The sequence below is a fragment of the Chelonia mydas genome, chromosome 1 (genome assembly GCF_015237465.2).
Source record: "Chelonia mydas isolate rCheMyd1 chromosome 1, rCheMyd1.pri.v2, whole genome shotgun sequence".
Taxonomy (NCBI): Eukaryota; Metazoa; Chordata; order Testudines; family Cheloniidae; genus Chelonia; species Chelonia mydas.
Genome location: NC_057849.1, coordinates 27,972,613 through 27,990,583, shown reverse-complemented (window position 1 = coordinate 27,990,583; position 17,971 = coordinate 27,972,613). Strand labels below are relative to the sequence as shown.

The 17,971-nt window shown below is 43.1% G+C and overlaps 1 protein-coding gene across 6 annotated transcripts in view; it reads right to left on the bottom strand.

The window, feature by feature from the left end:
• Positions 1-17,971, bottom strand: part of HEPHL1 (hephaestin like 1) — a 106,252-nt gene that overhangs the window by 61,784 nt on the left and 26,497 nt on the right. For all 6 annotated transcript variants that reach the window (XM_007059402.3, XM_043528963.1, XM_043528973.1 and 3 more), the window contains exons 4-11: positions 16,926-17,105; positions 15,095-15,349; positions 13,749-13,917; positions 7,534-7,673; positions 7,220-7,351; positions 4,677-4,888; positions 3,799-3,949; positions 2,408-2,620 (exon numbers count right to left, since the gene is read on the bottom strand). In XM_007059402.3, the coding sequence (XP_007059464.3) occupies positions 2,408-2,620; positions 3,799-3,949; positions 4,677-4,888; positions 7,220-7,351; positions 7,534-7,673; positions 13,749-13,917; positions 15,095-15,349; positions 16,926-17,105 (1,452 nt within the window). The remainder of the gene's footprint in view (positions 1-2,407; positions 2,621-3,798; positions 3,950-4,676; positions 4,889-7,219; positions 7,352-7,533; positions 7,674-13,748; positions 13,918-15,094; positions 15,350-16,925; positions 17,106-17,971) is intronic.

Genomic DNA, 17,971 nt, shown 5'->3' with positions numbered 1-17,971 from the left:
GAAGTAGAAGTAGAGTACTAACTCTCAGGACCTTACTCTACATACTAGATTCCAATCCTTCCCTACTGCTTATAAAGCAAAGGTTATGGAGAATTAAAACATCCTTTAATTAAGATGAATCACAGATGTTAAAGACTGAAAAAAAATCCATTAAGCCATTCACTCCAGCTTCTTGTTAGTGGAGGATCAAGAGAAAGGCAGATTGTTTGTTCAGATGCCCAAATTCTGGCCTGATTTATACTCTGTAATTCCATTGTAGATGATAGCATTGCATAGGATGCATGCTGGAACAGAATTTTCTTTCTAGTCCATACTTATACTCATCACACAATGGACCAAATCCAGCTTGCTAATAAACATACATAACTCCCATTGATGTCATATCAGCTATGTCTACACTATAGCTACACAGTTATAGCTATAGCAGTTAAGGCATTGGAACTGAAATCCAGTGGGGTTTCCCTGCTCAGCTTTGAATCCTGCTCACAGCAAGAGCTGTGTTTTAGTTAAGCACTTGACTAAACTACCTAGGGAGGTTTCGAATCTCCATCATTGGAGGTTTTTAAGAACAGGTTAGACTATCACCTGTCAGGGATGGTTTAGATAATACTTAGTCCTGCCTTAGTGCAGGGGACTGGACTAGAAGACCTTTTGAGGTCCCTTCCAGCCCTATGATTCTATGAGCTAGGGGTGTGATTCCGGTGCTCATATACACATACTCATGAGAGCTCATCTAAATAGCAGTGTAGCCATGGTAGAGGCAGAGCCGGCACAGCTGAGCCACGGAGAGTATAGACCCTCCTGAAACTGGCGGGTATGAGAGCTGGCACAATTGTGTGTACATGAGCCAGGGAATTACACCCCTAGCTGACAGTGCAGGTGTTTGTTAAATACTCTGGCCAAATTCTTCTCTCAGCTACACTGCTGCAAAACTAACAACTCCACTGGAGTTACACCAGTGTAAAGGAAAACAACACTGGACCCTAATGTTTGCAAAGCCTCTCTCAGGGCAGGATTTCATAGAATCATAGAATATCAGGGTTGGAAGGGACCTCAGGAGGTCATCTATTCCAACCCCCTGCTCAAAGCAGGACCAATCCCCAATTAAATCATCCCAGCCAGGGCTAGTCAAGCCTGACCTTAAAAACTTCTAAGGAAGGAGATTCCACCACCTCCCTAGGTAACGCATTCCAGTGTTTCACCACCCTCCTCGTGAAAAAGTTTTTCCTAATATCTAACCTAAACCTCCCCCTCTGCAACTTGAGACCATTACTCCTTGTCCTGTCCTCTTCTACCACGGAGAATAGTCTAGAACCATCCTCTGTGGAAGCACCTCTCAGGTAGTTGAAAGCAGCTATCAAATCCCCCCTCATTCTTCTCTTCTGCAGACTAAACAATCCCAGTTCCCTCAGCCTCTCCTCATAAGTCATGTGTTCCAGTCCCCTAATCATTTTTGTTGCCCTTCGCTGGACTCTCTCCAATTTATCCACACCCTTCTTGTAGTGTGGGGCCCAAAACTGGACACAGTACTCCAGATGAGGCCTCACCAATGTCGAATAGAGGGGGACGATCACGTCCCTCGATCTGCTCGCTATGCCCCTACTTATACATCCCAAAATGCCATTGGCCTTCTTGGCTACAAGGGCACACTGCTGACTCATATCCAGCTTCTCGTCCACTGTCACCCCTAGGTCCTTTTCCGCAGAACTGCTGCCTAGCCATTCAGTCCCTAGTCTGTAGCTGTGCATTGGGTTCTTCCGTCCTAAGTGCAGGACCCTGCACTTATCCTTATTGAACCTCATCAGATTTCTTTTGGCCCAATCCTCCAATTTGTCTAGGTCCCTCTGTATCCTATCCCTGCCCTCCAGCGTATCTACCACTCCTCCCAGTTTAGTATCAATTAATTAATTTGTCCCATATTAATTTTGAAATCACATCACTGGATGATTAATGGAGAAATGGGAACATCTTTTATGCACACTCTCTAGGTGAAATGGAACCCAGTACAGAGGCTCAAGGCTATGCCTCACTTCAGTACCACTTAAGACGTCACTACAGATCTTAAGTCGTGCTGGCCTTGTTCATGGGGGTGAATTTTACCTTTAATCAAAATGCTGTATTTAGAGTTATGGAACATTTTATGATGATCCTCTCTGCCTGCCTGTCAGTCTGTCCCATGCCCATCAATGTGGGGGTGCTGTCTTTTGTTCCTTGGTGTACATACTTACCTGAATTCTAGCATCTTAGCAATAAAGGACTTTGGCCTGAAGTAAGGCTCCTAGATTCACATGCACTTAATGACCCCTTCACATTGCCAGAGAAGTGTAAATGGGCCTTAACATAAGTGATAATCAAGCGGTTTGATTCCTCTAAACAGAGCAATATTGAGATAAATTCAAAAACATACCCACGTGGTCTGGCTGCATGAGCGCTGTCCCCGACGAGTGGGGAAACAAGGCCAGAGTATCCCTTGTCGTCCCGCTCAAATGGATGGTGTTTCCTTGGAAATGAACTCCATGCATGTCCGTGAAGGTACCTAAGCCAATCATATGCCAAGAAACGTTGTCATCCTTGCACATCACCAATCCTGGCAGATTACCGAACAAGTAGCCATTTACAGCTGAAGGAGAAGACAGTCCAGTTAGTAAGATATGTCATAATTCTGCAAATACTCTGCTAGCATGTCTAACCAGGGAACTCTGACTGAGTAGGTCACATTAATTAATTAAGTGAAGCACTGCACAGGTGGTATCTATCAACAACAAGTACAGAAGATTAATTGCCTTAATGCTGTTCCTATAAACCCCTGTCTGGGTATCTGACCTACTGTTAGATTTCATTCTTAGTCTGTGAAATGGGATCTCTTAATTCTTTACACTGCAATGGCAGCTTTCATCCAAGCATTTCAAAGTGCTTTCCTAACATTAATTAAGCCTCACAGCAACCCTATAAATTAGAAGCGCCAATGCACTCATGGTTAAGGCAAAGGAGTGGGCATAAGGAGACCTAGATTATAGTCTCAGCTGTGACTCAGCCTTCTCGTGTTACATAGACCAAGTCACTTAACCATACTTGGCCTCAATTTCCATTTTTATATAATTAAGATAGTAATCCCTCTTTATGTCCCAGAGGTGTTGTGGAGCTAACTTCAGTAAGGTTTGTAAAGCACTCTGCAATACTTGGTACTTTTTGTCCATGTCAGCATAAGGAACTATTAAGAGATACTGCCTCATACTGTAAGAATTAAATATAATCATCTGAACAAACCCAATTCTGAGTTTATAGGAAATGAATGAAGACAGGCATAATTAATCTAAAGTATGTGATACTGAAAGACACCACATGCATAGTATTTCACAATATTTCCTTTATAATTAAACTGATGTAACATGAGCAGTTGACTGCATAGGTGTAATAGATTATTTTCATTTTACAGACAGGGAAACTGAGGCACAGAGAGGTTAAGTGAGTTGATCCAGGTCACATAGCTAGTCAGGCACTATCCTGATGGGACCAAGACACTCTGACTAAGAGCCAGATTCTGATCCCCATACACATGCGGAGATGCAGAATGAGATGTAGTCTTATTTACTGCAATGGGAGCAAAGTACTACTCAGTGAGAGTTCGGGAATCAGAATCCGGCCCTAAATCAGAATAGCCAATCCCAGAGCACATTCCCTCACAAAGAAAAGCATTGTAACCGCAGCGACGAATGATGACAAAAATTGGTAAGTCTTACACATTCACTATTCATCTGCTTAAATATCTCTGGAAAATCTTATTTACAGATTCCATACCGTGCATTTTGTTGGATTCCTGGAAATCCTCATCTTCATTGTTTACCTTTGAGGGGTCCCCAGTAAACACCTTAATATTTTTGTCAAGATACCAGCTGAGATTCTCATCAAAGACTGTGAAGAGCAGATAAAATTCCTTGTCTATTCCTTTCTACAGTCAGGGAGAAAGCAAATGCGTTAACACGAAAGGTGCCTGCAGAATTACACATGTAAAGACTTTTTTTTCTCATGAACTTCATGACAGCAAAATAAATACTCTGCTTCAGTCATTCTCTACCTTCTCCATACCGGCACCCCATGCCACACCAGGACCTTTTCCACTCAGCCATAAAGAAAGGCAGGTTGTTCATGACTCCATGAGACTTGTTCATGACCCCCAGATTGAGGGCTCATGTTCTACTTTAGTCTGTATAGCTTCTTATACCGCACTCACCACCACGCTATCTGAATTACATATTAATCGGTACACAGAGACCCACAGAGACCGGCACACACCAAAGCCCCTGATCTGAACACCCAGGAACTATGACGATGTTCAGATGCGGATCTGGATCCAAACTTTGTATATGGGGAAATTCAGAGTCTGATCAGAACTTCATAGCTTAGGTCCAGCTCTAGTCTGTATGAGAAATGTAATGCCTCAGGGAAAATGGAAAAAACAAAGATACGACTATAACACACTTAGCTTAGCGGGCAATGCCAATTTCTTCCTGACTTCCACTGATGAGCTTCCACTCTTAATAATGAAATTTGTTTACCCTTTCAAATATTTTATTAATTGGGCTGAGCCCATGTTGTGCAATTCAGACCTGGATGTGAACTTCTCCAGATCACCAAATCATGCCATTCAGGATAGGTAAACACGTCACATTTAGTACCTGTGTTCCATCATGATTCAAAGCGTTCTTTCTACAAACTATCAAAGGTCCTACAAGGCCAGAGTTGGTGTCCATGACTGGATCAGATGCTGAGTAGTAGAGATAAGTCAGGCATGGTGGATCACTGGTGGTTGGGCCTACGTTTTCAGGCACTCTCCATTTGTATGTGAAGGTCTCACAGGGTTTAACATGTGCTCCCAACTTCCAATGTCCTTAAAATACAAAACCAATAAAAGCACCTCCCCAAAAATTACACTTTTCTTCCATTTCCCAGAAAATAAGCAATAGTTGGAGATCAGTCACAGTCATTAGTTTCTGAGAACACGTTCTCCGTTCTAAGCAAAAAAGCAGCACAAACACTGTCCAAATATTCACTGCTTTTTTCCCAAGGGGATTGGCATGCCCAACTCCCATTGACAGCAGTTGGAGCTGTGGCTACTTAACAATTCAGACTCTGTTATCTGTTTCTTTCTGGCTCTGCAACAGCACACCAGAAACTTTGTTACGGTCTCAGGAGTGTTGCTTGCTGTTTATATGTTGTGACTTATTTGGAAGGGGGTACTGTCGTGCAAAGGTTTGGTATATTGCTCCTCATAGGAAACTCAGGGACAATGTTAAACTAGTAACACACCAGCCATGGAGAATGTCAGTATCACTGAGTGAAGACTTACAAAAGGGACTTTCTAGGACGGTTAGAAAAAGGAGTTGATTCCGCACCCTTCAAACACAATGGTAAAACATCCATTGGCAGTAATGTGAGCAAGAGCAGGCCCAAAATGTGCTTTAAGATTGAAGAAATCATTGATTGGGCTGGTTGTCTCACTGCAGTTAAATGTGTCTGCCACTGGCATTTTATTCTCTCTGTGGCAGTTTATTTCAACTGAGCTCCTGAAATATTTCACAGGACCACAGAGGATACATTGGAAAGCTTAGATGGACTATGAACAAGTATACTGACATTATTACTTGGGGCTACAATATGTGCCACAAACCACACGATAAAGAATGCAGAAGCAGAGAGTTATACTGAAGAATGAAAAATGACCGCTCTTAGTAAACAAAAGAGCATTGCTTTGGAGATAAAAACCCTCTGCCACAGGATAGGAGTGAGCTGCAGGATGGGAGAATATGTCTAGACCTCATCATAAAAAAAGCTATATAATGCACCCAAGGTACAGTTAGTGTTTGGCCAATCCATGCCAAGCATGGCCACAGGAATGAGTGCATCGCTTAGAGCCCTATTACTAGAGAACTCCCACTGAGGTCAGAACATGAATGTGAGCAGACAGAGCAGAAGCACACTTCAATCAGGGGACGACTGCTGATGTTGGTGGCAGCAGGGTCTTTACCGACGACATCAAGGCCTGGCCTCAGGGTGGTCTTGTTTCAGGAAAAGAACATGGCTGGCTGCCTGCCTGGATGCCCACATTACATGCTGGGAGATCAGGGATTGAACGTGTAACAGAGCGTGCTGCTGCTGTTTGTATTGATTTCATTAGTTTGTTTACATTTTCCCTTTACTAGCCCTGCACAACTCTCTGCTGGGAATCTGTCCTGTGCCTGAGTTCCGAGTGCTGCCAGGGCAGTCGAAACAAAGCAGGTTGGCCAACAAGCGACTTGCCCTTCTGCTGAATGCTTTAAATGAGACAAAGTGCTACAGAGCCTATGCAGAAATATTCTCAGATTAGGGAACTAGAACATTTAGGCCTAATTTATACTGTGGGAGATTTCATATCAACATTTATGTATTTACAAGGCTTAACTGCTTTGCTGCTTTCCAGTTACATTGGGCAAAAGGTACCTCCAGTGCTGCTCAGTGTTGCAGGTGTATCACATCAGAACATCAAAACAATCCTACCAATACAGCTGGGGGTGGGCTGGGGGAGAAGAGGCGGAGATGACGTAGCTCAGATCAGATCCTAAATTATTAGCAGCAATATCCTAAACAGCAGCAATAGTTAAAGATCCAAGACAAACAAAGAGATATGTACCAGATTCTAATAGCAGTTACTCTGGTGCCAATGCAGTATAGCTCCATTGACTTATTCTAGATTTCCACTAGTATAACGGAGATCAAAATCTGGCCCATGATTTTCATATGACATTACAAAATGGGAAAATATCTATTGGTCTCCAATGCATTGCCTGGTGCAAATCCAAGTGGAGGATCCAACACAGAGTAACTGAAAGTATTTCTATGGCCTGTGTTATACAGAAGGTCAGACTAGATCAGTGGCGGGGGGCGCCGCTTCCCGCAGCTCCCATTGGCCGGGAACAGTGAACCGCAGACACTGGGAGCTGTGGGTGGCGGTGCAAATGTAAACAAACGGTCTGGTGGCCCGCCAGCGGATTACCCTGACTGGCTGCATGGGGGCCGCAGGTTGCCCACCACTGGACTAAATGATCTAAGGATACCTTCTGGCCTTAAAATCTATGACTATCTGAAGCAGACAAAGCTATAATGCTACAGATGAGGAGAGTTAGCTTCACGTAAACCAGATGGCAGCAATCCTACCTTCATTACCCACACAGCTGAAACTTACCATCTAAATAGGACATTCCTTCTGATTGCTTGCTATAGCTCACACCATGTGGCATAATGCTATAGTTCTTCTCAGCTCTGTTGGCAAAGGTAACTAACAAAGTATCTCCCACTTCAGCCTTGATAACTGGGCCTTAAAAACAGAGCAGGAAAGGAGTCACTTAGAAAAACTGCCAAGCCGAAAAATACTGCCCTCTCTACAGAATGGGGGCTGATTTTTCGAATAGCTATGTGCACAAAATTTCCACTGAAGTGGATTGGAATTGCATGCTCACAAATGAGGCAAGTGATAGGACCTGAAAATATTTACTGTACCAAGTATTCCAAGGTGCACTGTAGCCTCAGTTCGGTTCTTCTTTGTGGTAAACTTGTCATCAGTGTATTCCACATACTGAACTTTCCAGTACTGCCCTCCTATTCTATCTGTCCCTTGTGTAAAGAATGGTGCAGACTCACTGTGAAATAAACAAATCAGACTGATTACATAGTAGCATATACATTTATAACACTTCACTTTGGGCAAAAGTCCTTCTCCCAAATGAGAGAGAACACAAGACTAGATGGACAATGGATCTATCCAGTTTGGCCATTCTTATTATCTACGGATAAAAAAAAAACACTATATAAAAGCTAGGTATATTATTATTATTGTTGTTGTCATGTTGTTATGGCGTTATGTCCCAGAATTCACGTGCCATCATATGCCGAGCCTGTATCATGAGTGGAATTCCCATGGTTAGGAATGGGTGCTCTGTGTGAAGATTAACCAACAAAAAATGTTCATTATAGAGAACAGAAATGCACTGCAGATCCATAACCAGCCCTAGAGATTGGTCTAATAGTTTGTCTGAAACTTCTTGCCTTGGCAGGTTATACATTCCAGAATTAAGTGACAGTCATCTGATTTCAAATTCTGGAAAGGTGGAGTGTGGCTGTTAGAAATGACAGGAGGGGAGAGTGAAGAACAGGATCATAGAACCACAGGGTTAGATAGGACAGTAAGGGTCATGTAGTCTAACCCCCTACCAAAATGCAGGATTTGCTGGGTCTAAACCATCCAAGACAGATGGCTATCCAGCCTCCTTTTGAAACCTCCACTGAAGGAGATTCCACAACTAGGGTGACCAGATGTCCTGATTTTATAGGGACAGTCCTGATTTTTGGGTCTTTCTTATATAGGGTCCTATTACCCCCCACCCCAGTCCCGATTTTTCACATTTGCTGTCTGGTCACCCTATCCACAACCTCTCTAGGCAGTCTGTTCCATTGTCCTGCTGCTCTTACAGTTAGGAAGATTTTCCTGAGATTTAATCTAAATCTGCTGTGTTGTAGTTTGAACCCATTGCCTCTTGTCCTGCCGTCTGTGGCAAGAGAGAACAACTTTTATCTATCTTCTTTAAAGGTAGCCTTTCAAGTATTCGAAGCCTGCTATCATGTCCCACTTAATCTCTTCTTTTCCAAACTAAACATACCCAGTTCCCTCAGCTTTTGCTCATATGGCTTGCATTCCATCCCTTTCATCATCTTTCCTGCTCGCCTCTAGATCCTTCCAGTTTTTCTACATCCCTTCTATACACTGGTGACCAAAATTGGATACAGTACTCCAGCTGAGACCTAACCAGCACTGAGTAGAGTGGTACTATCACCTCCTGTGACTTGCATGCTATGCCTCTGTTAATGCAACCTAAAATTGCATTTGCTTTTTTTGCAACAGCATCGCATTTCTGTCCTGCCGTCTGTGGCAAGAGAGAACAACTTTTATCTATCTTCTTTAAAGGTAGCCTTTCAAGTATTCGAAGCCTGCTATCATGTCCCACTTAATCTCTTCTTTTCCAAACTAAACATACCCAGTTCCCTCAGCTTTTGCTCATATGGCTTGCATTCCATCCCTTTCATCATCTTTCCTGCTCGCCTCTAGATCCTTCCAGTTTTTCTACATCCCTTCTATACACTGGTGACCAAAATTGGATACAGTACTCCAGCTGAGACCTAACCAGCACTGAGTAGAGTGGTACTATCACCTCCTGTGACTTGCATGCTATGCCTCTGTTAATGCAACCTAAAATTGCATTTGCTTTTTTTGCAACAGCATCGCATTTCTGACTCCTGTTGAGGTTGTGATTCACCACAACTCCTTCCCAGCAGTGCTGCTGCCAAGCCAGTTATCCTCCATTTTGTATTTGTGCATTTGGTTTTTCTTCCCAAAGAGTAGCAACTTACATTTGTCTTTGCTGAATTTCATTTTGTTGGCTATAGCCCAGTTCTCCAAGTTAATCAAGATCCCTCTGAATTTTAGCTCTATCCTCCAAAGTCCTGACAACGCCCCCCTTTATGTCATCTGCAAATTTGGTCAGTATGCTCTCTATTCCTTCACGCAGGTCATTAATAAAGATATTAAACACGGGACGCAGAACAGATCCCTAGGAAACCTCACTTGGGACCTACCTCCAATCTGACACCATTCCACTAATAGTTACTCTTTGTTTGTGGTTGTTTAACGAATTATGTATCCATTTAATGGTAGTTCTGTCAAGCCTGCATTTCTCTAGCTTATCAGAATCTCATGTGGGACTGTGTCAAAAGCCTTGCTGAAGGCCAGGTATATTATGTCCACCACATCCCCCCATCCACCAAACTAGTTACCCTGTCAAAGAAGGAAATCAAGCTGGGTTGGCATGATTTGTTCTTAGTAAATCCATGCTGGCTGCTCACCTTCTCTACTGAGCAGCTGACCCACATCATCCTTGATTTTTCTTTTATGTCTGACATATTTGAAGACTCCCTTCTAGTTGTCTCTAACATTTCTTGCCAGCTATAACTCATTCTTTGCCTTGGCTTTCCTGATTTTTTCCCCTACACATTCATGCTATTCCCATGTACACTTCCTTGGTGACATGCCCCTTTTATTTCCTGTATGTGTCCCTTTTGGTTTCTGGATAGCTAAAAAGCTCCTTGTGCAGCCACATTGGCCTCCTATGATGCTTCTTATCTTTTCTCTGCATCAGACTAGCTTGATGTTGAGCCTCCAGTATTACATCTTTTAGGAACTGCCAGCCTTGGCAGCCAGCCCCCTTCGACTCCTTTTTTTTCCTAATTGGTGTTTCCATGGGAACTTGCCTACTGTTTCTCTGAGTTGGTTGAAATCCACCGTTTTGAATTCCAGTGTCCTTGTTTTGCTGTTCTCATGTTCTCCTTTCCATAGGATCTTGAATTCTATCAGATCATGATCACTTCCTCCCAAGTTCCTGACCACCTTCACGTTCGCAACTAATTCTTCTCTGTTGGTCAAAATGGATGACCCCTAGTTGTTTCCTCAGTTTTCTGAATGAGAAAGTTGTCCCTGGCATATGCTAAGAATTTGCAGGACATGTTTTTTGCTGTAATAGTCTTCCAACAGATATCAGGAAAGTGAAAGTCTCCCATTAATACTAGCTCATGTGTGTTAGTCCTGTTGTCTGCTTGTAGAATGACTCATCCACTTTCTCTTCCTGATTGGGTGGTCTATAACAGATCCCCACCAATAGCATTGCTGCTGTTCTTTCCCTTTTTATTCTCACCCAGAGACTCTCAGTAGGTCTGTTGCTCACTTCCTCTTGGACCTTGGAGCAAGTGTTTACATTCTTGATGTACAATGCAACACTTCCTCCCTTTGTCCCATACCTATCCCTTAAGAACAAGCTATATCCCTCAATGCTGGTACTCAAATCATGAGAATTGTCCCACCAAGTCACTGTAATGCCAATTATGTCATAATTTTATTCATATACCATGACTTAGTTCATCCGGCTTGTTTCCCATACTGCTTGCATTTGTATACAGGCATCAAAGATATTTTGCAGACTGACCTTTTGCTTTTCCTCTTGTCTTTTTAATGCAGTTGAGATTTCTAGTCTCTTCTCCAGAAATTAGCCCCTTTCCCTTGTCATTCATTATTTGAGCCTGGATGCACACTGGATGGATTTTTGTCACCACCCCTGTAGGACCTAATTTAAAGCTCTCCTTATCAAGTTTGCAGTACTCTGCCACTGAGTAACAGAGTGCCAAGGCTGAACTGTGTAACGTTTGGGCATTGGCACCCCATGTTGCTCTGGTCAGTTTTCCAAGCTGGTTGTTGTGCGTTTTGACCTTCATTGTGACAATCTTAAAAAGACAGCGACTAAGGTCAAAACGCACAACAACCTGCTCATAAAACTGGCCAAAATGACATGGGGCGCCAACACCCAAACACTATGCACTTCAGCCTTGGCACTTACTCAGCGGCAGGGTAGTGTGCTCCAGTATGGGCTAGCTCATCTCACGCAAGGATGATTGATGTATAACTTAATTTCACCGTGCGTATTATTTCAGGCACACTTAAATCTACTCCTCTACCATGGTTACCAGTTCTCTGCAATATTGCTCCATCCAGTGTTTGCAGAGAGGAAAGTGCAACAAAGCTCATGACAAAATTGTGTAATATGCCACATCTGCTGTTAACTAAAGACTTGTTTAATCCATCATATGGTTGTCTGCCTTCATAGCGCCTGTTGTGGATAAATTTACTAAATAAGGGATTTACGGTAGAGGATGTGTGGTGAGCTTCATGGTGCGCAGAGAAAGTGGCAAATAATTATCTTGCCTTGGACCCCACTCAACATTAACCCGTGTTTGATTTACCATGAAGGCAATGGAGCCTTCTCAACCGGTTTTGTACTGGACATGGAATTTGTGTTGCAGCAGAATTTCAGTGGCATTTTAGAGACAGTCCACGATGTCAATGTGGGCAGCCGCAAACCATGACATGGTTTGGAGAGGACTGCAAAACGATTCCACTTTCTGGAGGTCTTCATGCCTTGAACACTGTTGATAAGAATGCTGTGGCTTGGCTTGACCAGACTGCATATGCCAAATAAAATAATCAGGTTAGCCAGACGATGTCCAAAGATGCGCTTCCCAGTATTCGATAGATGGAGCCCATCCCATCACAGTAATCCTCTTTCCTGGAACATCAGCTCATTGTCAAAGAAGCCAAAACCCTCTCACCGACACAACCTGAGTAGCCACACATTTACTTCCACTATTCGATAGTCCCTGCCCAGGCCTTTTCCTTCAGCAACGTGTGTGTACTGCACCAGTACTGCAGTGTTGCATTGGGCTGCAGTGCAACTGGAGGAGTCCCTTTTTAGAGGAGAGGTGTAGTGATGTGGTAGCTCACAGAGCACTCCCTCATGGCCAGGGGTCCCATTACAGGTACCCTGCCCTTACTGGCCCTGTCTTACAGGCCCCTTACCTTAGGACAATGGTAGGCAACCTGCGGGCCATACACAGCCCATCAGGGTAATCCACTGGCGGGCTGTGAGACAGTTAGTTTACATTGACTGTCCGCAGGCACGGCCGCCCGCAGCTCCCAGTGGCTGCGGTTCGCTGTTCCCGGCCCACGGGAGCTGTGGGAAGCAGCGCGGACCACAAGTTGCCCACCACTGCCTTACGGTATGTCTACATTGCAATCAAAACTCCATGGCTGGCCCGTGCCAGCTGACTCAGGCTCATGGGGCTCAGGCTATGGGGTTGTTTCACTGCAGTGTAGACTTCTGGGCTCGGGGTAGAGGCCAGGCTGTAGGACCCTGAGACGCAGGATGGTCCCAGAACTGAATGTCTACACTGCAGTTAAACTGCCTCTTAGCCCGAGCCACGTAAGCCCAAGCCAGTTGGCACGGGTCAGCTGTGGGTGTCTAATTGCAGTGCAGACATACCCTTACGCGCTCCAGACAGTCTCTGTTGTGGCTCACAGCACCCCTTTCTGGGACTGATTTAATGTCAAATAAAGTTCACACAAACCTCAAGAGTCCTTAATCACAAACAAATCCAAAAAGTCCTCAATGAGTCCCCCGGACAGAGTCCAAAATCATAAGCCCCACCCATCTAGCTGGAGCTCTGGCACTGCTCTCTTACTCTCTCAACCTGACACTGCTGCAGCTTCCAGCTACCTTTTACCCTGGGATCACCTGATTCAACCCAGGTGTGGCTCATCAGGGCTTCACCTGCTTACATTTCATGGGTGCGCGAGGTTTGTATATAAATTGGGTTTGTAACACAAAGGAGTTAGATACACATTATTTAGCATGAAAGGGCCAGTTACATGTATTAATATATCTAGAAAACCAAATTCACAAATCTGTGTTCACTCTGTGTTACATTGTAACTCAAGGCAAGACATTAGTGAGTGTAAATATGAGAGGGCAGGACCTGTGTCATCCTAAGTGTCCATATAGCACCTAGCACAATAGGCCCTTGATCCAGATTAGGGTCTCTGAGCAATATCCTAATATAAAATCTCATCATCATCATCAACAGAAATTTAAAAAAAAAAAAAAAAAAGATTTCACATTATGGCAACCTATGACAACAGTTGAGATTTTCAAAGGCACTCAAGGGATTTGGACATCCATATTTAATGAACGATAATCCAGCGTACAAATCTGCTAGGGAGGTGTGAAAATCCACCCATACTCTTTACATTAAAAGTAGGAATGAAAGGCTGGGACACGTACCTGCCAGTGGTATTCAAGGCCTGCCCCGTGAATTTGTCATAGCCTTCAGGGCCGTAATTCCATAGCACGGCTTCAGCAGCAATAAAATATCTTCTTTCCTGACCAGTCAATGAAGGCTGAGAAACATTTTTCTGGCAGATCTGAACGTTATACAGCCCCTTCATACCAGCTAAAGTGGAGACAGAATCCACAAACAGTTCTTAAGACAGTGCAAATTTCACCATTTCAGGCATCTCTTTGGTGCAAAGTTAATGTACATTAGCTTTGGTAGAGGAGGGTGAACTACATGGACTGGGAGAAATGACTTTGATTGTTTGGACAAATTTACATTTTTAAAGAATTCCCCAATTTATATGGGGTTGAATTCTGCCACCCTTACTCTTTTTAGCATGGCACATTATTTCACTAGTAATACCACTGAAATCAAAGGGACTACTCATGGAGCAAGGTACTAGTCAAAGGCCTAGATCCTCAAAGGTATATTTATGCGCTTAATTTCAGTAAGAATGGCAGAATCTGGCTGTTAGGGTCCAGTCCTTTGAGGCACTGAGCACCTCCTCAAAGGTATGAAGTATCCTCACCTCTCACTGACTTCAACAGGAGTGGAGAGGGTGGGCAGCATCTTGTGGGAGGCACTCAGCACCTTGCAGAATCAAGCCTGGATTGCCTGATCCAAAGTTCATAGAAGCCAATGGGAGTCTCTGGATCAGACTCTGAGATTATAAATTCTTTGAAACAGGGACTCTCTCTTATATTTGGTCTGTACAATGCTGGGACAATGAGACCCAGAGCTGGGTATTGTATTATTAAACAGTACTTAATAATAATAGTAAGTTCTTTCATGCAAAGGCCCCTCGCTGGCCTTTTAGAAACAGACCATTTTTATTAGATTTCTTTAAAAAGAAAAAATGTGAAATGTTTTACCTGACATGACTTTAAGAGTCTATATTCCACAAGACAGTGCAAAGAAAGGGCTTGACCCTTCATTCATTGCTCACCAAAAGCCCCAATACACACAACAAGTACTGAGTTAGGGCTGGATCTTGTGTGAATAACCCTTCTTGTGTGACTCATCCTCACTCACATGAATCACTGAAGTTTTACACTCGCTGATGATTTGGCCTCATATAGCTTTTTGTCAATGACTGAAATAAGACTCACAAGATTTATCTGATGAAACAAGTGTAAGATATTAACGTCCTCGGAAAATGTAGGCCCCCCCCCCCCCCCCCCCCCCAATTCTGTGCCTGCTCACTGAGTTCCTCTTTTTGAGTCTGAAATATGTACTGTAGATAATCTAACTTGGCATCTTCCTGGAAGGATTTGCCAGATCTGTATCACTGTACCTTGTAAATGTTCATTTACTTGACAGGTTAACAGCCACTTCCCAACATTCCCTGCAATCATTTCCACTGTAATGAAGGTTGCTGGAAATAGGTTGACGACGTCTGCTCTGTGGCCTCTGTTAATGATGGTATGGCCATAGAAATATGCAGAGTGGATGTCTATCTCATTACCCATTCCAATCAAATACCAGGACACGGATTGACCAGCACACATCTCCAAGCTGGGGAGATTTCCAAAAATGTAACCATTAATAGCTAAAAGCAAAACAAAACACAACCCATAAGATACAAAGTAGAAGCACAGATTGCTAGTGACTCTTATTTAAAGAATGTAAATGCCTGGTCCTTAAAATAAACCCTCAGAATGTCCATGCTGAGACCATATCCAAGTTAGGCAATTAAACCCCCCCTCAAAACTCTCCTTTTCCATGTCTCCAAAAAGTTGACAACGGTTAGGCCGCTAGTGTGCAGAGATTGTACCAGTATTGTCTCATTTCTTTGTGCAGTCCTATCTGTGTGTCTATATCCATCTAGTCTATTATTTCTTATACTTAGATAATGAGCTCTTTGGGGCAGGGATTGTCTGTTTGGTTTATGTTTATACAGCACCTACCACAGCAGGGTCCTTGTCCATGACTAGTCACTACGATCATGCAGATATAAATAATTAATAGCATGTATTAGTTGCAGCTGACGAACAGTTCTGAAAGGATGAGCAGCTGCTGCGCCTGAAAACCAGAGTGCAAACGTTGCAGCAATGGTTCCAGGTGAGAAAGAGGAAGGAGCACTTTGCAGTCAGATCACAGGCCTGGGCATCCAGAGACCTGGATTTCTATCGCTACTTGTTACAAACTTCCTAGGTGATCTTGGGAAGTCACTTACGCCAAGTTTTCACTGAAATCTGTAGTTAAGTACCTAAATAAATGGCCTGATTTTGAAGTTAATGGACACTGTGGGTATGCAACACCTCTGAAAATCATAGAATAATAGAAATGTAAAGCTGAACAGGACCTTGAGAGTTCCATCCCCCTGTATTCAGAAAGGACCCAGTATACCTACCCCATCCTTGACAAGAGTTTGTCTAACCTGTTCTTAAAAGCCTCCATTGATGGAGATTCCACATTTCTGTTAACTTGAAAATCTGGCCATTTATTTAGGTGTGAAAATATGGATTTAGGTGCCTAACTGTAGGCACTCAGATTTGAAAATGATTAAGTTAATCTCTCTCTACCTCAGATTCTCCACATGTAAAGTGACTACAGTACCACCTACCTACATTGCAGGGAGCGAAGAGGCTAACTTCATTGGACCAGATCTTCAGCTGATACAAAAGGGTGTAGTTCTACTGTCTGCAACAGTGCAATGCCAATTTATACCAGCTGAGGATCTGGCCCGTTATTTGTAAAGCACTTTTGAGCCTTGGACACTCCACTTCCAGTAGTGTTTTCATGCGGTACATCTCAAAGTGCTTTACGAAAGGTCAGTCTCATCATTTCTCTTTTGCAGGTGGGAAAACTGAGGCACCAAGGGTTTAAGCAATTTGCCAAAGTTCAAATAGCAAACCAGTGGCAGAGATGGGCACAGGAGCCAGGCTTCCTTCTTCGGATCCTGTGCCCTACATACCATGCTGCTTATAGACTTGAGGGGAAGCTTTCTGTAAGTACAATGGGGTAATAGTCTGGCCCACCCACAGCCTATGCTTTCATTTCTTCCCAATTAACAGAGAAAGGAAAGACATTTAAAAGGCATTTATAAGGAACAGCAATATATTACAGACATGAAAACTAGGCGCTATTGTATGACAAGGTTGTGCTTGATAGTGGCTGCTCACCATGCATTTTGTTGCTGTTCTTGAAACCTTCATCCTCTTTGTCAACCGTGGCTGGGTCCAAGCAGAAAGCTTTTATATTTGCATCAATGTACCAGCTGAGATTTTCATCTACAATGCTATACATCAGGGCAAAGCCTTTAGCAGAATCAGTGCTTTGTATCAAGGTATCATCTAAACTTCCTAAACAGCAAACAAGAAAGTACTAAATAATAAACTCAGCGTTAATTAAATTTAAATGTTTCCTCTTCCAGTAAGTCTGAATGTATAATATTTCTGAAGTACTTTATTAAGCTGCAAGACTTTTACAGACCAATTTCAGCATAATTATTTGAATGAATGACGATACTGGGAATAAGAAAAGGAGGACTCGTGGCACCTTAGAGACGAACAAATTTATTTGAGCATAAGCTTTTGTGAGCTACAGCTCACTTCATCGGATGCATTCAGTGGAAAATACAGTGGGGAGATTTATATACACACAGAGAACATGAAATAATGGGTGTTTCATTACAGTATGTATGGTAACACCCATTGTTTCATGTTCTCTGTGTGTATATAAATCTCCCCACTGTATTTTCCACTGAATGCATCCGATGAAGTGAGCTGTAGCTCACAAAAGCTTATGCTCAAATAAATTGGTTAGTCTCTAAGGTGCCACAAGTACTCCTTTTCTTTTTGTGGATACAGACTAACACGGCTGCTACTCTGATACTGGGAATGTTAATTCAGCTTCATATGTACAGGTAGATGGGACGATTTCATAGGCTCCCCTATGAAGAATGACTCTGAGGCACTCTAACGAGGCAGGCTGGGTTTGAGATTAGGTTAGCCCCTTTCATAGCAAAGTCTCCCTCTTCCTCAGGAAATACAAAGATTGCCCTGAGGTAGGCATACATTTTGTATGCAAAATACATGGGCCCGATTATCATTTCAGATGTACAGAGCACATTCCCGTACACTGAATGAACATATAAAGATATATTCCATACAAAAAAGCCTGAATTAGAAAAACATTAAGGTTTCTAACTGAAGCACACTTATAAGTC